General features: G+C 39.0%; 1 protein-coding gene across 1 annotated transcript in view; it reads right to left on the reverse strand.

Moving 5' to 3' along the window:
• Positions 1 to 3,575: 3,575 nt before the first annotated feature.
• The window catches only part of LOC126260060 (ferrochelatase, mitochondrial), a 63,113-nt gene continuing 38,997 nt past the window's right edge, over positions 3,576 to 27,691 (reverse strand). Inside the window, exons 6-9 of the mRNA XM_049957251.1 lie at positions 24,336 to 24,501; positions 18,839 to 18,995; positions 9,575 to 9,690; positions 3,576 to 4,052 (exon numbers count right to left, since the gene is read on the reverse strand). Of these exons, the coding sequence (XP_049813208.1) occupies positions 3,852 to 4,052; positions 9,575 to 9,690; positions 18,839 to 18,995; positions 24,336 to 24,501 (640 nt within the window). The 3' untranslated portion in view covers positions 3,576 to 3,851. The remainder of the gene's footprint in view (positions 4,053 to 9,574; positions 9,691 to 18,838; positions 18,996 to 24,335; positions 24,502 to 27,691) is intronic.

Raw genomic sequence — 27,691 nt, forward strand, 5'->3', positions numbered from 1 at the left:
GATCTACCCATCTAATCTTCAGCATTCTTCTGTAGCACCACATTTCGAAAGCTTCTATTCTCTTCTTGTCTAAACTATTTATCATCCACGTTTCACTTCCATACATGGCTACACTCCATACAAATACTTTCAGAAACGGCTTCTGACACTTAAATCTATACTCGATGTTAACGAATTTCTCTTCTTCAGAAATGCTTTCCTTGCCATAGTCAGTCAACATTTTATATCCTCTCTACTTTGACCATCATCAGTTATTTTGCTCCCCAAATAGCAAAACTCCTTTACTACTTCAAGTGTCTCATTTCCTAATCTAATTCCCTCAGCATCACCCGTCTTAATTCGACTACATTCCATTATCCTCATTTTGCTTTTGTTGATGTTCATCTTATATCCTCCTTTCAAGACACCGTCCATTCCCTTCAGCTGCTCTTCCAGGTCCTTCGCTGTCATAGGCAAACCTCAAAGTTTTTATTTCTTCTCCACAGATTTTAATTCCTACTCCGAATTTTTCTTTTGTTTCCTTTACTGCTTGCTCAATATACAGATTGAATAACATCGGGGATGGGCTACAACCCTGTCTCACTCCCTTCCCAACCATTGCTTCCCTTTTATCCCCCTCGACTCTTATAACTGCCATCTGGTTCTGTACAAATTGTAAATATCCTTTCGCTCTTTGCATTTTACTCCTGCCACCTTCAGAATTTTAAAGAAAGTATTCCAGTCAACATTGTCAAAAGCTTTCTCTAAGTCTACAAATGCTAGAAATGTAGGTTTGCCTTTCCTTAATCTATTTTCTAAGATAAGTTGTAGGGCCAGTATTGCCTCACAAGTTCAAACATTTCTACGGAATCCAAACTGATCTTCCCCGAGGTCGGCTTCTACCAGTTTTTTCATTTGTCTGCAAAGAATTCGTGTTAGTATTTTGCAGCCATGGCTTATTAAACTGGTAGTTCAGTAATTTTCACATCTGTCAACACCTGCTTTCTTTGGGATTGGAATTATTATATTCTTCTTGAAGTCTGATGGTATTTCTCCTGTCTCATACATCTTGCTCACTAGATGGTAGAGTTGTGTTAGGCCTGGCTCTCCCAACGCTGTCAGTAGTTCTAATTGAATGTTGTCTACTCCCGGGGCCTTGTTTCAACTTAGGTCTTTCAGTGCTCTGTCAAACTCTTCACGCAGTATCATATCTCCTATTTCATCTTCATCTACATTCTCTTCCATTTCTATAATATTGTCCTCAAGTACATCGCCTGTGTATAAACCCTCTATATACTCCTTCCACTTTTCTGCTTTCCGTTCTTTGCTTGGAACTGGGTTTCAATCCTAGCTCTTGACATCCATGCAAGTGGTTCTCTTTTCTCCAAAGGTCTCTTTAATTTTCCTGTAGGCAGTATCTATCTTACCCCTATTGATATGCGCCTCTACATCCTTATATTTGTCCTCTAGCCATCCCTGCTCAGCCATTTTGCACTTCCTGTCGATCACATTTTTGAGACGTTTGTATTCCTTTTTGTCTGCTTCATTTAGTGCATTTTTATATTTCCTCCTTTCATCAATTAAATTCAACAACTCTTCTGTTACCCAATGATTTCTATTAGCCCTCGTCTTTTTACCTACTTGATCCTCTGCTACCTTCACTATTTCATCTCTCAAAGCTACCAATTCTTCTTCTACTGTATTTCTTTCCCCCATTCTTGTCAATCGTTCACTAATACTCTCCTTGAAGCTCTCTACAACCTCTAGTTCTTTCAGTTTATCCACGTCCCCTCTCCTCAAATTCTCACCTTTTTGCAGTTTCTTCAGTTTTAATCTACAGTTCATAACCAATAGATTGTGGTCAGAGTCCACATCTGCCCCTGGAAATGTCTCACAATTTAAAACCTGGTTCCTAAATCTCTGTCTTATCATTATATCATCTATCTGATACCTTTTAGTATATCCGGGATTCTTCCATGTATACAACCTTCTTTTATGATTCTTGAACCAAGTGTTAGCTATGATTAAGTTATTCTCTGTGCAAAATTCTACCAGGCGGCTTCCTCTTTCATTCCTTATTCCCATTCCATGTTCACCTACTACATTTCCTTCTCTTCCTTTCCCTACTATCGAGTTCCAGTCACCCATGACTATTAAATTTTCATCTCCCTTCACTATCTGAATAATTCCATTTATCTCATCATACATTTCATCAATCTCTTCGTCATCTGCAGAGCTAGGTGGCATATAAACTTGTACTACTGTGGTAGGTGTGGGCTTCGTATCTATCTTGGCCATAATAATGCGTTCACTATCCTGTTTTGTAGTAGCTTACCCACATTGCTATTTTCCTGTTCATTATTAAACCTAGTCCTGCATCACCCCTATTTCATTTTGTATTTATAGCCCTGTATTCACCTGATCAGAAGTCTTATTCCTCCTGCCACCGAACTTCACTAATTCCAATTATATCTAACTTTAACCTATCCATTTTCCTTTTTAAATTTTCTAACCTACCTGCCCGATTAAGGGATCTGACATTCCACGCTCCGATCCGTAGAACGCCAGTTTCCTTTCTCCTGATAACAACGTCCTCCTGAGTAGTCCCTGCCCAGGGATCCGAATGACTGTTTTACCTCCGGAATATTTTACCCAAGAGGACACCATCATCATTTAACCATACAGTAAAGATGCATGCCCTCGGGAAAAATTACAGCTGTAGTTTCCCCTTGTTTTCAGCCATTCGCAGTACCAGCACAGCAAGTCTGTTTTGGTTAGTGTTACAAGGCCAGATCAATCAATCATCTAGACTGTTGCCCCTGTAACTACTGAAAAGGCTGCTGCCCCTCTTCAGGAACCACACATTTGTCTGGCCTCTCAAAAGATACCCCTACGTTGTGGTTGCACCTACGGTACGGCCGTATTGCTGAGGCACACAAGCTGCCCCACCAATGGCAAGGTCCATGGTTCAAGGAGGGGGGGGGGTTGTAATATTACTCCTTTTTCATTAACTGTGACCCAGTTACACCTGTAAGAGCTGTACAGCATTAGCTTACTGTTACAAATCTCGAAGCAATACGGTAGAGTCTGGGAGCTATTATTTGTTACGAGGGCAAGAAATCCTGAGACATTCAAGAAAATTTTTGGAGAACTTTCTTCCAGAAGCTATGCAAAGTAGTTCTGAAAATTAGTGAAGCCAATGGGATCAGTTACAATAACTTAAATCCATTCTCCTTAGGACTGTCATGGCTACTGCGACAGCAGTCTTTACAAAGTAAGCTCTTCTTGGAGATTACTGATTCAGCAGCATCATCTTTTGTTGCTGCTGAAGAAACTAATAATTTATTGTTGCTTGTTTAATCATTATGGAAGTATCTTATCTGCAAGCTTGTTGAGTTTGTAATTGATATCTGATGACCAAGTAAATCTTTGTAGCCATAAGCTTGACACATTCTAGATCCAAATAAGCTAATTACTATAGGGGTGTATGGAAAAAGTACACATTAGATAAAAAATAAGTCACTTATACTAGTGCAGTAATTAGAGAATGTAAACAAACATAACTTCTTTAATAGTCTTTCAATAATTAGAGAATGTAAACAAACATAACTTCTTTAATAGTCTTTCTGAAGTAATTCCAGTTACTATCATGACAATGCAGACAGCACAATAGAAGTCACAGCAAACAAATATCATCAACTTACAAATTACACCAAACAGTAGCCCATGAGGAAAAATGAGATACTTTAACGTATCAGTATAAATAAAAATAAAGTAAATTGGGCAATTTGTTGACTGTTTTGTTAGATAATGATCATCGCATATACTTCTCCAACAAATGATGACTTGAGTCACTGACAGTCCACTCAATGTCAATAATTGTTACAGATTTCCTGAAACCAAGATTTAGTTTTTTCACAGTTAATGTTAACACAATGTGGACACCGTGTCAAAAATTTTGGTGAAACTGTCTGGCCACGTTTTAGATGTGTCAAAACAATATCTGCAAGTGCTTCAATGAAAAGTGGATGGTCATTTGGGGCAGCAGCACGGCGTATTGTCACATTTCCAAGCTGAAAATAGGTAAGATGAGTATAAGTATATATAGATTGGAAAATTAGACAAACAATATAACAAATAACATTTTTACATATTATATTTGTGCAGGAATATTTAGGTCCAATCCAACTGGACCACAAGCTTCCAGATTTTAGTCTCTGTTTAAAATCCATTAGTTGCTAGAGATGTTCAAAGACCTTAAGTGAGTAGTAATTTTGGACTGGGTGAGTGGTAGGAAATGGGAAGAGAAGTGAGGAAAGGGAGGAACAGGTCATAAAGGTTTACAAAAGCTCATGTTGGGGTGGGGCAAGCAACTACCTGTGGGAAAGGTTAGGGGATGAGTATGCTGGATGGAACATTGAGATAAATAAAGGATGTGCTGTGAAGTGTAAGGAGAAGCATTCCATGTAGAAAATTAGTGAATGCCTAAGATCAACAAAAGATGCTAGTCACCCCCTAGCCACCCAAGGGGTATATAAAATTCTGTGTAGTTGTGGCAGGGTTTACACGTTTGACAGAGCACAAAAGAAACTGTCGCTTGGGACATATCAACAAATCGGCAGTAGCGGAACACGTTTTTAAGGATGGAGATAACGAAATAAAATTTGGTGAGACAAGCGTGCTAGCGAGAACGTCGCATTATTATACACGTATGTATAGAGAGGCAATTGAAATCCACAAACATCAATACAATTTTAATCGTAAAGAAGAAGGATTAAAATTGGACAAGATATGGCGGTCAACGTTGCATCAATCACGTGACAATCGATTGCCTGCAATCGAGAGAACAGACGATAGCCAGAGATAGCTACACATCGACGCCACGTGACGTGCGGTGGCGCCCTCTATGATCTCCATATAAGCGGCGGCCCCAGCTCCTAGCAGCCAGTCGTCGACTCACCTCGGAAGATGTTCTCCGTAGTTGAGAATGAAACATCAGGGAGAAGAAGTTCTACAGATCGATCACGGCAATTTAGCCCGAAAGTGTTTACTGATGATGTAAGGAGAAGGATAAAGATTGTGAGACAGAGTGATCAGAAACAGGAATAGATTGCAAAGAGGTAGTTCAGATGGTGAACTAGACATGGGACAGAGTGTGAGAGGTTAGACGGGGGTGGGGGGAGGGGGCGGGCAGTGGTGACTGAAGCCAGGGGCGGTTATGCAAATGAAGGATATGTTGCAGAGCTAGTTATCATTTGCTCAGATCAGAAAAGATCATGTAATGGGTTGATAACTGAAATGGGTTGGGTTGCGGAGCAGTTGATAACGTTATTTGCATTATTTTGTAAAGATGACACATTAAGTTGCAGACAGGCACAATTAAAAGACACTTACACATAAGGTTTCTGGCACAAGCTTCCAGAGTTGTCAGTCGTGTACATGACATTTGCTTGCTTGTGTGAATGATTGGTGTGTGTTTTCTATTTCTGACAAAGGTTGTGGCCAAAAGATTATTTGTAAGTGTCTTTTAATAGTGATCGTCTACAATTTAATGTGTGATCCTTACGGTAAGTAGCAGTCTATCTTTTCCTACATTGTTGGTTCCCAACCGTGATTCTCCATTGTTTGATTTTACATTACTTTGTGTAGGATAGTCTAAGATGGTCTTCAGCCACTATTTAGCAGTGGACTTTCATCTGGATTGATAGTTTATGCTCTTGGTGTGCAGTGCTCCAAGTGCAGTTGATAGATGATATGGAATACGAGGTGGTGGGTGACTATATTGAATAGGTCTATCATTTGGCCTTCCACAGACATAATGATTCATGGAGCCGGAAGGTTGGAACAGGTAGGAGCATGGGTATAAATGTAGGATGGATGTGTGGCAGAATACCACTGACAGTGAACTTTGAAATTTAAGTGAATTTCCGCCCATTTTACATGATTATCAGCTGTTCAGCATCTCCCCTATTTGATGAGTAGTGGAAATCTGCCCTCTTGTACATAATTTGGATTCACATATATATCCATCATAGAAATAAAGTTGATTCTAAAGTAAAATTTGTGTACTTGTTTTTCAATCTCTAATCCATTTTGTAGGAAGTACTATCTGCTTTCTACATATGATAATGTTTTTTAAAAGAAGAAAGAATACCATACTAAAGTTTAATAGCCTGTTGATGATGCGGTTATTAAAGCACACGCTCCTATAGGAAAATGATGGGGAAGGAAATCAGCAATGTCCTAGTAAACAAACCATATTGGTGTTCACATTAAATGAGTTATGGCAGTGATCGGCAAACTCATTAGTCAAAAGAGCCACATATCAGCAGTACATTGACTGTTATTAACTTAATGAAGATACTTCTAAGCTGGCCTTGCTTAAAAAGACCTCAGTGTGACTGAGGTACTTTAGCTGAGGTTGATCCCTTCCAACTCTCCCATCTACAGGTTGATCCCTTCCAACTCGCCCATCTACAGGTTGATCCCTTCCAACTTGCCCATCTACAGGTTGATCCCTTCCAACTCGCCCATCTACTTTTAAGACTCACATAAATCTCAGTTTTATGTCCATATGACTGAGGTACTTTAGTTGAGATTGATCTCTTCCAACTCGCCCATCTACTTATAAGAATCACATAAATCGCAGTTTTATGTCCATGTGACATTCCCAGATAACAAGCTGTAATTTTGAAGAATAAATAAATAAATATTTCTTTTGTCTACAACATTTGATTCTCTATAGGTCCAACATACCTCTCTCAGAATTTGACACTACATTTTCATTCACTCCACAACCTTCACCAAAATTTATTTAATTAACTCTATTTAAAATTTTAAGTCTTAGTTGAATGTCAGGTACGAGGAATAAAACTTGATATCATACTTAATAACTCAATTATTCTCTGATAAAATTAAACTGAAAGGTATCCATTAAATTATTTGCTGGCAATGACTGACAAAAACTGATGCGAATAGTGGCCATGCATCACCTTAGAAAGTTTGGGCAAGTCAAGTTTCTACATTGCTGATTTTAATTTTAAGCACAATTTCATGCTTGAAAATCTGTTCACATGATTACGTAGACCTCAATAAGGAAAGACAGAGACAGGTTGAATTGCCACCTGCAGGAGTATGGATTTTAGCTACATTAGTCTTTGCTGCTGGGATGTGCACTCAGTAGTATGTTGTAGAACATGATGCAAAGACATGACTTGATGATACACATTGACATTTTATCCTTCTGAAAATGTACATGAGCGGTGGCTGCATATGAGGTTTTGTGAAGAGCCACACTCAAAATGCCAAAGAGCTAGATGTGGCTCACACGCTGCAGTTTGCTGGCCTATGATTTAGGGACATCTCCCAAAAATTAAACCTGGATGGTCGATTGGGGATTTGAATGACCATCCTCCTGAATTTGAGTCCATTATCTTCCTGTTGTGCCATCTCTCTCAGTGATATTAAGTTTTATATGAACACTGCTCTTTTCTGCAGACTTTTCTTCAACTAAAATTGTTCATTAAATATTTTATTTATGTTTGATGACTAGATACTGCAGTCAGTGACACAAAATTACATTTATTTATGTGAGTACTCATTTTTAATTGTGAAGCTAATCACCAGATGTTGCAGAATTGTGTTTATGAATGTAAAGCTACAGGCTTGATTTGTGTGAAATGTTATACACATGTTTGATTTTAAAGAAACAATAGGAAGTTATACAAGTAACATAACTTAAGTTGTCACAAATTTACAGAGGATATGTGATCACACAACTACCTATTACATGAGAGATTTAATTTCTTCTAAATTTTCAAACATCTAAATCTTTTACTACTCAATCAAATATTATTATTCTGTCCTCTAAGGAGATGAGAGACTGTATGGATGTAGTGACTTCACTTTTCTTAGCAATCCATATGTGGAGCAGATGGTTACCATCAGGGAACAGAACCACATCATCAACTCCTGGTTTTGCAGAGCCTTTCTTCTGGCAAACTTCACAAAATTTTGAAGTACTTCTTTTCTCACCATTCCAGAAGTCTGGCATTAAATTTCTGTCAATGACACATCCTCTTTTCTGTCGTCACTGTCATAGATCCCAGGAGTCTAGGCATTTATACCAGTTTTTCTCTAAAAGAAAGTGTGCAGGAGTGAAACTGGGATAAGGTAACTGTCAGTCTGGGAAAGTTATTGGTATGTATGACTTTTGCATTTGGATTTATGTCATCCGTTACACACTAAAATTTTAAGTACTACTCGCTCTTACATTTACCCTAAGTCTTGCCCAGGTATCATAATTCCTGAACTTATCAAGCCTTATGCATAACTTTTTTTCTGATGTGTGCCTGATAATGACCAAATGTAGAAATAAAAAAATACAGATTCTATAGAAAACCTGTTCTCTTCCAAAAAGTGTATGTCTCTGTGGATCCCAATCTGCACAAGACAACTATGAAATATTTTTCACTTTATAAAAATCACAACTGTATTATTATAATTTGTTTGAGTCGAAAACTTGTGGGTACTGTTAAAATTGTTCAATTGACCCTCTACATAATGAACATAAGGAAAAATCACAGATGTTAAGTCCCATAGTGCTCAGAGCCATTTGAAAAATCACAGAAAAAATTTGAAAATTAGAAAAGGAGACTGACTATAGCTTGCACAGTTAATGTACTTAATTCTTGTAGAAGCAACAGGAAAAACAATACAATCATTACTGTAATAAGATGTGGGTTAACACTGTTCTGAATGACACACACACACACACACACACACACACACACACACACACACACGAGCGCACGCGCGACTGGGCGCAGCTCACACGCATGACGACTCTCTGGTTGCTGAGGGGTGTGTGTGTGTGTGTGAGAGAGAGAGAGAGAGAGAGAGAGAGAGAGAGAGAGAGAGAGAGAGAGAGAGAGCGAGCATGTGCCTGTGTGCGTGCGTGCATGCATGTTTTATCTAATACAAAAGAAGCCTTTTTGGCCGAAAGCTTACTTGTTTGACAGTCTTTTGGTTGTCCCCGTCTGCAACTCAACATCTCTGCCATATGGCGAATATAGCAATCTATCCTTTTCATAATATTGTCAACAGTGTTCGTTGATTATTTGCAGTAGAAGGTGTTAACAGGATTCAGTAAACTACCTATCTGTAAGTCTTGTATAATGTGTATGACCAGTGATCAACAGTATAGAAATTGCAAGTATTTTAATTTAATTAGATAACGATGTTTTTTGTGAGTGTATCAAAAACAGACCAAGAGCTCAGTATTGGCATCACTATATGGCAGAGAATAAGACATTTGTTTTTAAGAACAACTTTTCCTGCAATTATTATTTTTATTTTTTATTTTTTTGGAATGATTCACAGAAACTACAGAAGACTTAAAGCTTGGTAACTGATCTAAGTTTTAATGTAGTGTTTCCTAAACAGGAGGCAATTGGTTGACTTCCTGATCATCTTGTTAAAATATAAATTCCAACACTGACAACACTTTTACCTCTACAAATGCGTCTCTACAGATTGACTAATTTATTACGTCAAAATTTCTTGCAGCAAATAAAAGTTCAGTGAGTAATATTACCTCTTTTCCTAGGTCTTTGCAATACTCAATATCCATTTCATGAAGAGTCTCAATGTGTTCATTCACAAAAGCAATGGGAACAAGAATGAAATTCTTCCTTCCCTGTTTCACATATCCTATAAAGAAAGACAATCATAAAATATAGCTGAACTAGAAAATACAACCAAATAAAGACAGTAAAAAACTTTCAATAGGTGGCAGCAGACTTACAGATAACACAAACAGAGAATGACACTACAACTTTTGGAATTCCTTTGCCCAAAACGATGGAGGAAAGAGGGCTGACAAGGGATTGTTGAGCAGAGTGATAATGAGGGTCGCATATGTCTTGGGCTATAGGAGCTGTCAAAGGATAAACAGTAAGATAACACAATACGGCTACTGAATACTGTCCTTGCTCATAGTTATGATAGAAAACACAGATACAGAATTTTATGACATCTAACAGAAGAAAAAGAAAAACAAATAGAAATTAAAACTATCAAAGCAAAAGTTTTCCAAAAAAATTACCACTGGGTATTTTAGTCAATTATGAAATTCCATTTAAAAGTATTGGTCTTGTAACGGAAGAGCATAAACATAAGCTGATATATTTGTGATCGAATTTAGTTCACCAGATTTTGAAGTCAGTAGTTTTAATGTTACACACAGTGACACTAACGCACAGTTATAAACGGATGCAGGGGTGTGCTTGGTGAACACACCAAATAAAATCAGTTTTGAATCATTTCATATAATCTTCAAATGTCTACACTTTCTTGGGGATTACAAGTGCTCCTGTAACGAAGCATTTATCTTTTAGTACTCATACCATGTAGCACTATATTCAATGAAAAGGGGCATGGAAATCATTGAACACTTGGTTTTAAAGATTACCTGTATAGTTCCTGGGGATCCCAATGCACAAATCAGGCATAATTAATAATTTCCATACTGGGGAAGGCTGCGATATTTAGAGATCAGAACTATGGTGCTAGGGTTCTCTAAACCGTCATACTAAAAGTGGCATATTTTGAAGAGACCTTTAATGTGGTGTGTGTTAGCTTAGCTGCATGCTTAATGTTTATCACATTTGTCACATTTTCCATTTTGAAGCTGAGACATTTAACATTTTTTTGTTGGAATTAATTAGTTCATGTGATGAAACAGTGATGTTCCCTGTGATTGGCTGATAAAACCAAATGGGCAGCCCCCATGTTTGTTTAAGTATCTGTGAAGCTAACATGCCATATTTGTTGGTTTTCATACTGTACTTGTGTACTCCAAAAGTTTTTGTGACACGTTGGAAATGCAGCTTGACAGGCTATAATCCATTATTGAGAGTTATATTTTAACATATCTTCTGGGGTGGCTCCACCAGAGAGCCTTTAACTATGAATGTGCCTGGTGAAAATTAACAGTGTAGTTTCTGTGTAGCAGTGGATTCCATGGAATACAGATTCCAGGGTACCAAGTGGGAATATCATCATGCGTTTCAGTATAACTATTCAAAGAAACAAATGGGAAATAAACATTGCCATACAGACACAGTCAATAAATGTTGCAAGCTGAGTACGGTATGACATCTGGCTAATTTACCTATCATGAGGAGGCAGTGACAGGTAGTAATAACAGTTACATATTTCTACAGGGATCGATTGTATGTGGAACGTTTTTTAATATGTGTAATCTTCATTTGTGTTCAGAGAAAAGGTTATCAGTATTTATAAAATGAACACTGTAGTTGAATATAGCAATGAAAAGTGGAAGCATACATGCACTCCATAGGTGTAGTGTTTCCACTGGTTTGATTCACTTTTTGGTGCCTGTCATAATTTTTCAGTTACAGATTACAGAGGCACATAATACAAAAGGGGGGGGGGGGGGGGGTGGAATTGTTACCAGCTATAAGATGGCTGTATTGTGGTGCATTTTATGTAACAATACATTTAAATAATTTCAATACAACACTTTCAGGGGACAGGCTACTAATTATTTATGTGTGTGACACAATTAATGCATCAATGAACGAACTGTGTCAATCTGAAAGGTAGCTTAGTACAGGAAATTTACGTAAAGACACAGACTTTGTGGTTTATTAACAAAATATTGAACAATTTCAATCACAGTTTTAACATAAGGGTACAGGATCTGCACAGCTACAAAATGAATAGAAATTATTTATCATTCTATTTCTTTAGTTGCACCATATCCGGCAATCTTAGAAATGTAATTAGAAGTGAATGATTAAGAAAACTGCACTCTATTAATTTATAGGTATTACAGGAGCACAAATTTTATTAAAATGGTATCATTTTATTTTCAAGCTAAATAGAAATGCACTTGACCCAAGTCTACGTATCAACATCACGTTGCAAACTGCTTTTTTCTGTTGTAAAAAGAATAAAAACTGAAGAAAGGTCCAGTTTCACAATACAACAGTGGTGAAACATTGTGGCAATACGGGGTCTGACACAAAATATTTCCAAATAAGCAGCAACCAGTTGCAAAATCATGTTTTCTTTATTTACTTTTGCAAATCGATTTCAACTGATTAACAGCCATCATCGGTATTTGTAGCCCGATGATGGCTGTTAATCGGTTGAAATCGATTTGCAAAAGTAAATAAAGAAAACATGATTTTGCGACTGGTTGCTGCTTATTTGGTAATTTTATGGTTTACAGTTGCTGCACAACTTGGGAACCATATGTAGCCCACCATTCACAAAATATTTCATCATGTGTGAATTTAAAGAAATGTCACATTTCACAAATGTAATAAAATGTTAGTATTTTTTACTTGGGTTGAATTTTGCTGTTAAACACATCTTGTTAACATTTATTTGGTAAGTGGTATTCAAATTATTGTAATCAAGGTGTTGACTGCTTGTGCAAGAGCCATTAGCTCAGCTTTGCAGGCAAGCACCTTTCTATCCGACTACCTACTCGTGAGATATTCCCCCCGGCCCTCCTCCCCCCAGCCACTTCTGCCCATTGCACATGTCATGGCAGGCACTCAAGTTGGAACAGCATGTTACAGTGGTTATAAGCATATTAATTCCTGTAAAAAAGTTGTTTTCATTGTTTCCATGTGCAAAGATTTATAGCCTGGAATAAGGCTTTATCATGTAAAACAAATGTCTTCCAGTACCTGGAACTCATAGGTCTGACAGGTATGGGTGATGTTGACTGAAGTCAAAATACATCAGGTGTGTTTATTACATTGTTTCAGTGTTCTCTGTCCCCAGAAAAGATGTTTTGCAATTCTGAAAGTTACAAACTTTCATAAAAAATCCTTAAACTGAGATACTCAGCATAACACCCGCAAGCACTCCTTATGCACACATGACCACCAATCTCATCTCGGGTCAGAATGCAGCTATCATGTGGGGTGCAGGCAGCAACCTGGAGGGTGCAGGGAGGGGAGGGATAGTAGTATACGGGTGGGGAGAGAGACAAATGCTGTCTGGTGGAGTGTTCAGGGACTAGAATGCCAATAAGTGTAGTGTCAGGAGGTTGTGGGGCAGGGAGATGGGGAAAAAAGGAGCGAGAAAGGAGAGGAGTGGGGAAAGATGAGCAGGTGCATTGGCAGAGGGTGGCAGATAAACATGTTGGGAGATGAGAATGGGGACGGGTTGATAGGACAGAGGGGATGGAAACTTGGGTGGACAGTGTGGGGACAGTATGCTAACAGTAGGTTGAGGCCAGGATAATTATGGAAGTGGAGAATGTATTGTGAGGATAACTCCCATCTGTGCCATTCAGAAAAGCTGGTGGTGTGGGGGAAGGATCCAGATGGCTTGGGTGGTGAAGTAACCACTAAAATAAGTATGTTATGTTAGCTGCATGTTGTTATGTTATGTTCAGCTGCATGTTGTGCCACAGAGTGGTCTACTTTGCTGTTGGCCACAGTTTGGCAGTGGCTGTTCATTGTGGTGGACAGCTGGTTGACCATCATAACAATATAAAAAGCTGTACAATGATTACAGCAGAGCTGGTAAATGATAGGGCTGGTTTCACAGGTGGCCGATCCCTGATGGGATAGGATAAACTTGTGACAGGACTGGAATATGAAGTGCTGCCCAGGTGGATTGGGCAGATCTTGCATCTTGGTCTTTTACAAGGATATGTCCCTTGTGGCAAGGGTTGGGAATGGGAGTGTTATAGGGATGGACTAGAATGTTGTGGAGGTTGGGTGGGTGACGGAACACCGCTTTAGGAGGGGTGGAAAGTATCTTGTGTAGGATCTCCCTCTTTTCACGGCATGATGATAAGTAATCAAAGCCCTTGCAAAGGATATGGTTCAGTTGTTCTAGTCAGTGGTGGTACTAATCTGATTCAAGTTCAATGATGATTGGCTGGTTGGTCTGTGGGGGTTGAAGGGACCAGACTACAAAGGCCATCAGTTTCATTGATGACATCTTCAGGATCTGGACTCAGGGCCAAGATACTGTATCTTCATTCCTTCACAACCTCAATACCTTCTCTGCCATCCAGTTCACGTGGTCCTCCTCAACCCAGTGTTCCACCATCCTGGATGATGACCTCCTCCTCTCTGATGGCTCCATTCATATCTCAGTCCATATTAAACTCACCAACCACCAACAGTACCTGCATTTCAACAGCTGTCATCTCTTTCACACCAGAAAGTCCCCCCCACACATCTGGCCACCTGGGGACGGCATATCTGCTGTGATAAGAATTCCCTTGCTCAGTATGCTGAGGGTCTCACCAAGGCCTTAACCGAAAGGCACTATCCCCAGATCTAGTGTGCAAACAGTACTCCCGTGCCATTTCCCCTCACACCAACAATCCTCCCACCACACTCAAGAACAGCCACAAAGGAATTTCCCCTCGTCACCCAGTACCACCCTGGACTGTAGAAACTGAATCACATACTTCATCAGAGCTTCATGCCATGAAATGAGGAACATCCTACCCGAGATATTCCTAAAGAGGTGTTCTGTTGCCCACCCAGCCTCCACAACATCCTAGTCCATCCCTACGCCACTCCCAATCCTAGCCCCTTGATACAAGGATCATATCCCTGCAGAAGATACAGGTGCAAGATCTGCCCAATCCACCAGCCCAGAACTTAATATTCCAGTCGTCACAGGTTTATCCTATCCCATCAGGGATTGGCCACCTGTGAAAGCAGCCCTGTCATTTACCAGCTCTGCTGTAATCATTGCACAGCTCTTTATACTGTTATGACGGTCAACCAGCTGTCCACCACAACGAACAGCCACTGCCAAACTGTGGCCAACAGCAAAGTAGACCACCCTGTGGCACAACATACAGCTGAACATAACATACTTATTTTAGTGGCTGCTTCACCACCCAAGCCATCTGGACCCTTTCCTCCACCTTCAGATTTTCTGAACTGCACAGATGGGAGTTATCCTTACAACACCTTCTCTGCTCCTGTAATTATAACGACCTCAACCTACTGTAACATACTGTCCCCACTCTCCATCCACGAGTTTCAACCCCATCTGTCCTATAATCTCCCCATACTTATCTCCCATGCTGTTCAATTGCCACCTTTTGCTAATGTACCTGCTGATCTTTCCCCACTCCTCCCCTTTTTCACTCCTTTTTTTCGACCTCCCTGCCCCGCAATCTACTGACAATGCACTTATTGGCATTCTAGTCCCTGCATACTACACCAGACAGTGTTTGTCTTTCTCCCCACACATACACTACTATCACTTCCCTTTCCCCACCCCCTCCAGATTGCTGCTTGCATTGCACATAATAGCTGCATTCCCACCCAAGATGCTGGAGTTGGCAGTCATGTGTGCTTGAGGTGTGCTTGCTTGTGTGTATGAATGGTGTGTGTTTTTCTTTTGCTGATGAAGGCTGTGGCCGAAAGCTTTGAGTAAGTGTCTTTTAATTGTGCTTGGCTGCAACTTAACATGACTTCCTTATGGTAAGTAGCAATCTGTAATTTCCTACACTGCTGATATTCCTAACTGGAGTTTGCAATGTTTCATTTTCCCTATTTTCCTTAGAATTTTGAGCCTCTTGCACCATTTGACAATGCTGAATGCTTCTTCCATGTCAACAGATCCTATGAATGTGTCTTGCTTTTTCTTTAGTCTTGCTTCTGTTATTAACTGTAGCGTCAGAACTGCCTCTCTTGTGCCTTTACCTTTTGTAAAGTCAGTCTGGACGTCATCTAACAGATCCTCAATTTTCTTTTACATTCTTCTGTGTATTATTCTGTCAGCAACTTGGATGCATGAGCTGTTAAGCCAATTGTGTGATAATTCACACACATGTGAGCCCTTGCAGTCTTTGTAACTGTGTAGATGATATTTTTTTGAAAGTCGGACTGTACATTGCCAGATTCATATATTCTACACACCAGTGTGAATAGTCCTTTTGGTGCTGCTTGCCCCAGTGACTTTAGAAATACTGATGGAATGTTATTGATCTTGTCTGCCTTATTTGATCTTAAGTTTACCAATGCTCTTTTAAATTCTGATTCTAGTACTGGATCCTCTGTCTCTACCTGTTTCTTCCTCAATCACATCAGAAAAGTCTCCCTCTCATAGAGGCCTCCAATGTACTCTTTCCACCTATCCGCTCTCTCCTCTGCATTTAACAGTGGAATTCCCATTGCACTCTTAATGTTACCACCCTTGCTTTCAGTGGTCACCGAACACTGTTTTGAGTTTTCTATATGCGGAGTCAGTCTTTCCGACAATCATTTCTTTTTTGATTTCTTCATGTTTTCATACACCCATTTCACCTTAGCTTCCCTGCATTTCCTATTTATTTCATTCCTAAGTGGCTTTTATTCCTGAATTTCCCTAAACATTTTTGTACTTCCTTGTTTCATCAATCAACTAAAGTATTTTTTCTGTCACCAATGGTTACTTCGCAGTTATCTTCTTCGTACCTGTTTTTCTTTCCAGCTTCTTTGATTCCTTATCGCAGTATCTATAGCCTTAGAGAACTTCAAGCATACTTCTTCGTTCCTTAGAACTTCCATACTCCAGTTTTTTGCGTATGTCTTATAATCCAGTATCTGATATTGGAATCCCTGCCTGAGCATGCTGTAATGTAACTGATACCTTCCCATATCTCCCAGCCTTTTCCAAGTATACCTCCTCCTCTTGTGGTTCTTGAACAGAGTATTCTCTATTACTAGCTGAAATTTATTGCAGAAGTCAATTAGTCTTTCTCCTCCCTCATTCCTAGTATCAAGCCCATGTTTTCCCATAACCCTTTCTTCTATTCCTTCCCTTACAATCGCATTCCAGTCTCAGGTGACTATTATATTTTCACCTCCCTTTATGTATTGAATTTAGATAACTGTCATACATATCCTCAATGTTATTTCGATGTTTGCATCAGCATCTTGTAACCTGTGAATCAGAAACAAAATAAATTCAAAATATCCAAATGGCAATCCGTTTTTTGCTCTTCATCAGTTCTTTCTACTGGAATTTGAAACCAGCTATTTCATTAATTATCTCTGCTGTATCTATGTTTATGTTATTTTTGGCTGCACATATCTCAAATTAAGATGTAGAACTATTGTTGAACAGTTTCCTGGCAGGAAATTAAACTGAGTTGACATGATGTGTTATATGTCATATACATTTCCCGTTTCACTTATTATTCTGTCAATATTTTGAAGCAATCTAGCTTAAACAGTTTCACTCCACTCCTTAGTTGGCTGAATTGGCAAAAATAGGAAGCCTACCATTAAATAGCATATTATTTGCCTCAACATCCAGTGGCTAACCTTTGAGGTCCTACAATACAGTAGAGAAGTAAAAGTAAAAAATCCATTGTTGAAATGGGCTAGCTGCATAGACAGCAGCCGTATGAACAACATGCACTGTTGACACATAACCAAAATTATGTATGTTAAGTCCTGCATTCTAACCTCCTCCCCCCAACTCTATTGCCATTCATGGGGGAAATGTTGCAAATTGCAATTGGGCCCATCTGTCAGTAGTGTTCCGTTGTGGAGCAATATCATTGAAACTTGTATATTCTTGCATTGTTTTTAAAATAAATAAAGTAGAATGTTTGCTAAAAATACCCTTTACTGTACTAAGTACGGAAGAGAAGCTAGAAATCAAGGGGGTTAGGTGTACGTCAACCAACTACAAAATTACACATACAAATGTTGTTATTAGGTATAGTATTTTTTGAGTTAGGCACACATTTATAAATATATAATTACCATACTTACAATTTTTCTAATCTTTTTTAAGCCATAAGACATAAATGGAAGTTATATAAAAATATTCAGAGCAATTCTGTTAGAAAGTTTATTAACTTTTTTCTGGGCCCCGCCAATGAAAATGAGCACCAGCTGCCGGTGACTAGTGTGTGTACAGACCCTGCTCCCTATTTAGTGAACCGTAGTAGAAATACATTTTCTGCTACCATGGATGTTTGAGCTGAATTGATTGTAACGCCCAGTTACAACATCCCAACAACGTAAAACTTGCAGAGACTTTGTACTGTGGTGTACTGGACTATGATGAATGTTTTATTGCTTCAGTTTAATTCAATATCACTGAGCAACTGGCCATCACCGTGGCCGATTTTGCATAAATCTTTGGCTTGGATAAGGAGCATTAATTCCTCGTCTGTTTTCCCCCTTGCTGCTTTGACAAACACATATCCCCATACAAAATCATTATTCTTCTGTAAGTTTCTTTATATTTTCATTTTCACTGTTAAAAAAAGTGATAATAAATCAGTATTCTTTTATTGAGTGCACCTCAAGTGAAATAGTCTGATAATGTTATGCTGCTTATGCATCTAAACTCTATTGTCAGGTTTCAGCCACCCTTAAAGTAATTTATAACAATACCTCTTGATGCCCTTTGCAACAACACAATCAGCCTAGATGATAAAGGTGTTGTATTTTGAAATTTGGTCACAAATTTTAAGTATAATTTAAGAAATGTATATTATCAGATAAATATAAATGACATTCTGACATTTCTTAAACTATGTGGATTAGTCACACATTCAACAATTTTTGATGTCTTTTAATCTTTAAGAGAAAAACATACTCTGTCAGAGCTGAATTCCAGAAGTGTACCGATCAATGCCAAGTAATGAAAGTTAGGTAGTTAAGATTAAATAAGTCACTGATGTAGTCCAGATTAAATATATTAAAGTTAATTGGCTATCAAGTGAATTTCACTATCAGTTTGGAAAGATCATTTCCTTTACAACATCTAAAATCTTACATGTTACCCATTTGAAATGATGGTGAACTTAGTTATACTTAAAAAATAGTGTTACCTTTTAGAGCATCATCAGTAAATGGCGCAAGCCATGGCAATGGTCCAACTTTGGACTGCCATACCAAATTAAAAGGGTTGCAGTAACCCAGCTCATTCATAACAGCTTGTACAGTTGCACCAACTTCTGATGGATATGGATCTCCGCGGTTCACAGCCTGCAACATTAGGAAAGAAAATTTTTCATTTTGTCTTTGTTGGAATACCAATAATGCTGTTGTCAAAGCTTTGGGATCGTTGAGTTACAGAGACATGAGTCACCTTAATTGGATGAACTCGAAGAGTAGTTCAGTACATAAACTATAAAACTTTTTTCACTTGCACCACTCTAAAACCTTTCTTAATGAATTTCAAATAACACAATGTGGGCAACACAATAGGCATAAAGTTTTTATCCACTGGACAACTGTCTACTAACAGTCTTTCTGTGAGACACTAGAGCTTTTGGATATACCCCAGGACACTGGCATACAATCTGTTGGTCAAGATACAATAAATTTCCTCTTTCTCATTTGCTATGGTCAAAGCACAAGATATTTATAAATTAGTTACACAAAAGTAGGCTTTAATTGTGAAAAGGGTAAATAACTTACAGAAATCTCCCATGCCTTATCTTTCCAGTCTCCCACCACCTCCCAAAGTCCCACTGTCCAGCCACAGAGGAGCATTCCTCTCATAACTCAGTACCACCGAGGACTGGAGCAACTGAATTGCATTCTCCACCAGAGTTTTGATTACCTTTCATCATGCCCTGAAATGAGAAATGTCCTGCTGACTATCCTTCCCACCCCTCCCACAGTGGTATTCCGCAGTCCACCGAACCTACAGAATGTACTCATCCATCCTTACACATCTCCTGCCCCCAGTGCCTTACCTCATGGCTCATACCCCTGTAATAGATCTAGATGCAAGACCTGTCCCATACATACTCCCACCACCACCTACTTCAGTCTGGTCACTAACATCACCTATCCCATCAAAGGCAGGGCTACATGTGAAACCAGTCATGTGGTCTACAAGCTAAGCTGCAACAACTGTACTTTATTCTATATTAGCACGACACCCAATAAGCTGTCTCTTCACATGAATGGACATTGACAGAGTTGCCAAGAAACAGCTAGACCACCCATTTGCTGAGCATGTTGGGCAACACAACATTCTTCATTTTAATGACTGCTTCACAGCCTGTGCCACCTGGATCCTTCTCACCAACACCAGCTTTTCTGAATTGCGCAGGTGGTAACTTTCCCTGCAATACATCCTACGTTCCCGTAACCCTCCTGGCCTCAACCTTCTCTAGTCACTGTCCTCACCCATAAAGCCACTTCCCTATTCCCACTCAAGAACTACGCAGCCATCATTCCACCATCACACCCAGTCTTTGTATTTCTCCCCTTTTCTGCTAGTCCCCCCCCTCCCCCCTCTCCCCAGCCCACCATCTCACCTGCAGTACTTCACTGTCCAGCACCCCCACCATACTGTCCCTTCCCACCCCAGCCTCCTCCTCACACCCACCCAGTCACCACTCCAATTATGCACTGGTGCTGATGCTCGCAGTGTGGTTTCAGTTGCCTGAGACTGCAGTTGTGTGTGCGCGAGTTGCATTGTGTGTGCGCGAGTTGCGTTTGCATTTGTGTGTGTGTGTGTATGTGTGTGTGTGTGTGTGAGAGAGAGAGAGAGAGAGAGAAAGATCTATTGTTGATGAATGCCTTAACGGCCGAAAGCTTTGATCGTGAGAGTCTTTTTGTTGGGCCTATCTGCGACTCAGCATCTCCGCTATGTGGTGAGTAGCAACTTTCCGTTTCATAATATTGTTACAGTCCATCCTGGATTTTTCATTGTTTGATTTTACACAAATGTTTGATACAGCACTGAATTCAGTATATCTTCAAGTTTTATTTCTGACTAACAATGTTAGTTAACGAGCTGCGACAACAGATGATGCAAGCAGTTGCCACCATACATCAAGGCTTGCTTCATAGGATTTAGCAGGAAACTGATTTCAGATGGGACATATGCTGCATTTAAAAAGGTAACCACATTGAACATTTGTAAATAAAATTTGATGAGGTACTGCATTCAGAGCTGTATCAAACATTTCTATCCGTTGTTTACCTTTTTCACAACTGAAGGTTACTTTTTGTATAAGTAATTTATGAGCACCCTGTACTTTTGTAAAACCTTTTTCAGCCCTGGGAATGAAGCAAGGAAAGAAGATTAAGGTTTAGTGTATCAACAAAAATGAGGTCATTACAGATGAAGCTTAAGACTGGAATGAACAACGAAACTGGTCACGCCCTTTTCAAAGGGAATGTACCAACACTTGCTCAAGTGATTTGAAGATACCAAATCTAGGGTAAGGGATGGGAATTTTAACATTGTTTCTATTGATTGTACATCTACTTTCTTAACAACTGTACCATCTCAAATTCAGCCCTAGAATGATTTAGTTATCATGCCTGTGGTTGCATAGTGATACATTCATGTCAAATGGAAAATATTACCTAATAATGTTTCAGTGTTAATCAGAAATTGAAAAGAAAAAACAAACAGGTATACGAACTATTTATATAATAGGCAGTGATACAGACAATGTTATACACACAGAATCTTTACAATAAATTGTAACATCTTTGTCAGGCTACACCCCCTATACATATCATCAGCTTATGAGAAGAGCAGAATAAAACACAAGATTAGAAGATGCAAGTCATAACACACTAGCACTAGAAATAATGAAAGTGTTATTAACACTTGTATGTTAATGTACAAACTGATAAAAATTCATTCATGAGAAAACAGAAAAAAATAATTAACTATGCTTGCATTTCTTACTGCAAACAAAGTCTGAGCTTTTTTAGTGTGATTTATGGTATGAAAATGGCATGTTATAAAATATGAGTGTGGACTGGTGCGTTCAATAGAATTGTGTCCAGTTCTGTTAACTGTTGGGTAAGAACTATTCTTGTGACAATTTTGTTGAAACTTCAATACGGAAAGGATACTACATAGAGAAGGCATTGAGTCACAGACAGGCACAATGGAAAAGATTGCTTTAAATGTTCAGCTTTCAGACTATGTAATGTGAAAGCTGACCATTTATAGCATTCTGTTTCATTGTGCCTATCTGCGACTCCGTGCCTCCTCTTGTGGTGATTAGCAACGTATCCTTTCAATAATGTTGTTATTCCATCCTGGACTTTCCATTGTTTAATTTTGTTGTAACTTCAGTACAGATGAAACAAAAATGTATTAGTTGGCTGTGGTCCTAAATGGTCAGTATTATGTTTTGTACAAAGAATCTACTATGCAGAAATAAATAAGCTTCATATAAAATTATGGACTGAGGCCCAGATTCAGACAGATGCGAAGACAGTTCACTGGGCTCTACATCAGAGTTCAATACTGCTTATAAAGGAACAAACAAGCACAGCCTATTTGGCACCCAATTAAGATTTCTTCTAAGGAAATGATTGATGAAATTCTTGGTATTGTGTCACACAGCTGCAGCATTAAGGTTAACTAGATTTGTAAGATAGTAAGCATTTCATAAGTAACATCCTGGATGAAATTCTTCATACAAAGAGACAGAATGTGGAATGGGATCAGTGTTTGTCGATTACGGAAGAAAAATACTCACAAGAGGAGATTTTGAAATCATGCCTGGAAGAATAGAAATAAACAATTTATAGTGTCATTCTGTAATGGTGGAATAAACATTTTCTCCCATTCTCACAGAAAGACCCTCACAATATTGACTCTGTAAAGAAACAGCAACCACTGCACAATAGGTGTACTACAATGGATAGGGCTATAAATATGGAGATGCTGAATGAAATGCATTTGGATGTCAAAAGACTATGCATAAAGCATTCAATAACTATTGTAGCAGTATCTTCTCGAAAGAGCTCTCACAAAACTGAAAGAAATTTCAGTCACATGTATGGGCTGTCGGTGGTACCATAGTTACTGTCCAGACACCCATGCACGACAAAGAAATAAGAATTGGGGATAGAAAAGTAAAAGCAGAACTCTATTTTGAAACAATCATTTACTAAGGAAGATACAAGCATTCTGGTGAATTTTAATTCTCATATCACTACAAAGATGAGTAATACAGACATTGGTGTCAGTGGTTCTGATAAACAACTAAAATTGCTAAAACTGGACAAAGCTGTAGGGCCTGATGGAATACTCATCAGGTTCTGTAAAGAATTTGCAGACGAGTTAGCTTCCCTTCAACTGCAACATACTGTAGGTTCCTCATACTAAGAATTATGCACAGTGGCTGGATGAAGCACAAGCCATACCCATCTACAAAGCATGTAGCAGAAGTGACTAACGAAACAACCATCCAATATCATCAACATTAAACTCTTGTAAAATCTTTGTACTGAGGTATGTTAAACAGAATGACTTCCTTTGTGCCCAATAGCATGGATTTCAAAAACATAAGCCATTTGAAAAGTAATTCACATTTTTCTCACATGACGTCATAAAAGCTACAGATCAAGACAATTATATGGACAAAAAACTTCCCTGTAGGTATTATTGGCATGTAAATATCACGAAACAATGATAGGAAACCATGTGTGGAAGAGGACTGCATAGATTAGGGAAAATGAGGTAATTTAATGTTTAAATAATGTTGAACTGAAACCTGGCAGTCTGGTAAGCAGGTAGACGAATAACGAGTTGTAATCTATGTAGGTGGGATCAGACACATCTCACTGGGGCCAATTTCTTTTTCCTGTGCAATTGTTACCCCTTTCTTCCAGTTGTTAGTCACCCTTCCCTCCAACACGCTGCACACAATTTCTCCCCTCGCTCACTCCACTCAATACAAACCTTTAAGGCATGGTGCCAGTGCAATGTAGCAGTGCAGGTGTACCTGTGTGTATGCATGCATGTGTTTTACAAATGTCCCGGTGTCTCCAAAGAAAGATTCATTAAAAAATATCAGCTACACTCTTAGTCCTGTTTATGTAACTACCAATGACTCAACTACATGTTAACTGTTACCTTTATTACTTCCTTCACCAACAAGCATCTTTTACATTATTTTTAATATTCTTGCTATTCTGTCCAAGTTTTCTTCAAAAAGAACAATTTCATCTTTAATTTTGTTATTACTGATAAAACCCACCCCTTGTTCTGCACCTCAATAGCAAAAGACATTTTCTGAGAGTAGCCCTATCTGATCCCTGCTTCCACTTAATAGTATTTAGTCCCACACCCAGCTGCCTGTCATCAGTACACTGCATCCTCCAGATTTTAGTCCCTCTATGAATATGGTGTACTGACAGTTTATGTTGGTATACTGATAGTTGTTTGTTAATAAATATACAGATTAAGTTTCTGAGTTTCTTCTCTTTTGTTTATGTATGCTTTGATTTATTTAATATCACAGAAGCTTCTCCTTCTTGATGCGATCTGTGGATCACGATTAATACACTGAAATCTGGAAATACAGCTATATGGTGCAAATGTTGCATTACCTTAAGTGGAAGTGAATGTGCTGAAAATAAAATCATCACATTTTTTTGTTCATCAGGAGAAAATTCTCGTAACTCAGTGCGAATTCTTTCAGCAACTGTCTTAACTAACAGTGGATGAGTTGGCCAGCGATCTATCACACTCCATTGACAGCCTTTCCTTAATGGCCTGAAAAGGAAGTTCCATAAATTTAAGGATACTGAATTTATTCAATAACTCCACACATTGAAAATGACCATAATATTTTGATACAAAGAAGTTTAAGAAATACAGCTTTATATATCATATGTAATGCTTCTTATTTGTCAAACTGTATCTTATAATAGCAAGACAGGACACTACTCAAAAAGAAAGTTTTTTTTTTAATTTTTTTTATACAACTGTGCTGAGGTCTTCATGAAGTAGTCTCAAAAATATGTTCAATAACCCAAAATGTAACAAAATTATTTTGAAACATAATAAATATGCTGAAGCAGAAGCTCCATCTCCCAAAAGCTTCAACAATACAGTGATAATGTAGCAATTCATTCTCAAGTGTAATGCATAGTGGAAAAACAGCTAATGCTGTGCTAGGCAACTACAGTTAATAATTACATTCTTTCAGTTTCTTTTTCTTGTCATGGAAAGCAAAACATTTTAATGAGACCAAAATGGATAAAGTAACTGGAATATCATCAGGAGAGAGAATGCTGGGTGTATTTACTTGTAAGAGAAAGCAACATGTCAGTGTACCACCATCTCTAAAAATAGGGAAGACCATTTACATCTTTAGGTCAAAAGTGCAAGATTTTTTGGCTTACTGATGGCAACCAATGCAAGCCACTAATTTTCTGCAGGCATAACTTTTCCAAAGACAGTGAAGTGACAATGTATATAGCAATGGCAATTTGTAGCACGACACTTTCTTTCTTTCAAGTCTCGCTTGCTATTGCATCAAATAAAAGAATTTTATGTATTCTCACATGGCCTATTTCCCAGAAGAACTGTACCCTTTTTCCTTTGGATTTACAAGCTGTGGATTATGTAATAATGATTCCAAAATGATTTATTCCATAAGATATCACTTTAGGTGCAGTTGTGTTATGGAAAAGTAATTCATTGAAATATTGAAAAGCAGCAAATACAGAGTGACAATTACTGAAGTATATGAAAAAAATGTAAATTAGTTACAAACGACGGCATGCACACACTTTATTCAACACGTAAACATCACTACAGATATTCAGATTTAGGTTATGACAAGTTCGATATGCCTGCCATCACTGGCGATGATGTGGTGCAGATGAATAGCAAAATTCTGCATGACCCGCTGAAGTGTCGGAAATTGATGCTGTCGATGACCTCCTGAATGGCTGTTTTCAGCTCAGCAATGGTTTTGAAGTTATTGATGTACATCTTGTCTTTAAATACAGCTCCACAAAAAGGAGTCACATGTGAAACTTCCTGGCAGATTAAAACTGTGTGCCCGACCGAGACTCGAACTCGGGACCTTCGCCTTCCGCGGGCAAGTGCTATACCATCTGAGCTACTGAAGCACGACTTACCCCCGGTACTCACAGCTTTACTTCTGCCAGTGCCTCGTCTCCTACCTTCCAAACTTTACAGAAGCTCTCCTGCGAACCTTGCAGAACTAGCACTCCTGAAAGAAAGGATATTACGAAGGTTAGGTGCACGGCGGAAAGACACTCTTGGTGGAGTGGGGAGGATTTCATGAAGGATGGATCTCATTTCATGAAATCTTCCCCACTCCACCAAGAGTGTCTTTCTGCCGTCCACCTAACCTTCGTAACCTGTTAGTTCATCCCTATGAAATCCCCAAACCACCTTCCCTACCGTCTGGCTCCTATCCTTGTAACCGCCCCCCGGTGTAAAACCTGTCCCATGCACCCTCCCACCACCACCTACTCCAGTCCTGTAACCCGGAAGGTGTACACGATCAAAGGCAGAGCCACGTGTGAAAGCACCCACGTGATTTACCAACTGACCTGCCTACACTGTGACGCATTCTATGTGGGAATGACCAGCAACAAACTGTCCATTCGCATGAATGGACACAGGTAGACAGTGTTTGTTGGTATTGAGGATCACCCTGTGGCTAAACATGCCTTGGTGCACGGCCAGCACATCTTGGCACAGTGTTACACCGTCCGGGTTATCTGGATACTTCCCACCAACACCAACCTATCCTAACTCCGGAGATGGGAACTTGCTCTTCAATATATCCTCTCTTCCCGTTACCCACCAGGCCTCAATCTCCGCTAATTTCAAGTTGCTGCCACTCATACCTCACCTGTCATTCAACATCTTTGCCTCTTCACTTCCGCCTCGACTGACATCTCTGCCCAAACCCTTTGTCTTTAAAAATGTCTGCTTGTGTCTGTATATGTGTGGATGGATGTGTGTGTGTGTGTGTGTGTGTGTGTGCGCGAGTGTATACCTGTCCTTTTTTCCCCCTAAGGTAAGTCTTTCCGCTCCCGGGATTGGAATGACTCCTTACCCTCTCCCTTAAAACCCACATCCTTTCGTCTTTCCCTCTCCTTCCCCTCTTTCCTGATGAGGCAACAGTTTGTTGCGAAAGCTTGAATTTTGTGTGTTTGTTTGTGTTTGTTTGTGTGTCTATCGACCTGCCAGCGCTTTCGTTCGGTAAGTCACATCATCTTTGTTTTTACATATATTTTTCCCACGTGGAATGTTTCCCTCTATTATATTGATATCAGTAATTTGAACCCAACAATTACGTTTGTTATTGTCACTGTTGCATTTCGAAATCTTTTCTGTCATCTTATTTTCTCTTTCTGTTTTTGCCAGTAGTTTCACTTTGTATTCACCTTCTCCTTTTTACCGTAATCTGCTATACAATTTTATCCCGCCTATATATACGTAACCCAGTTCCAAACCATAACAAAAAAAATTTTTTTTACCGCTTTCAACACTACCGCTGCTATAAAATCCACCATTTCTAGTTCAGAAATAGTTCCTTTCACCTTTTAAACAAACATTTCGGCTAATTCTAATAACTTTCGATTTATTTCCATTTCCGTTTTTCCCACATCACTGATAATTTTTATCCGCTTCCCACAGGTTTTAACGTCATTATTTCCTCGTCAGACAATTGTCAGCCTCATTTTCATAATCTGCCCCCACAAAACCACTCCTTTTAATATATTACATGCAGTTTTTTCGAAATTTTCCCGAATTTCTCCGTCCTTTAACGCGTTTTGGCGGCAACACAACCACCTAACCTTTGTGCACATTGTTGTCTTCCAACCCAAGTCCAACATAGCCCAGCTGTAACCAACACCTTCTCACCTTTTTTCACACCAGATCTCCAGTTACTTTCCAGTTCACCTTTATCTCT

Source organism: Schistocerca nitens, chromosome 5, assembly GCF_023898315.1.
Source record: "Schistocerca nitens isolate TAMUIC-IGC-003100 chromosome 5, iqSchNite1.1, whole genome shotgun sequence".
In the NCBI taxonomy this organism is placed as follows: Eukaryota; Metazoa; Arthropoda; class Insecta; order Orthoptera; family Acrididae; genus Schistocerca; species Schistocerca nitens.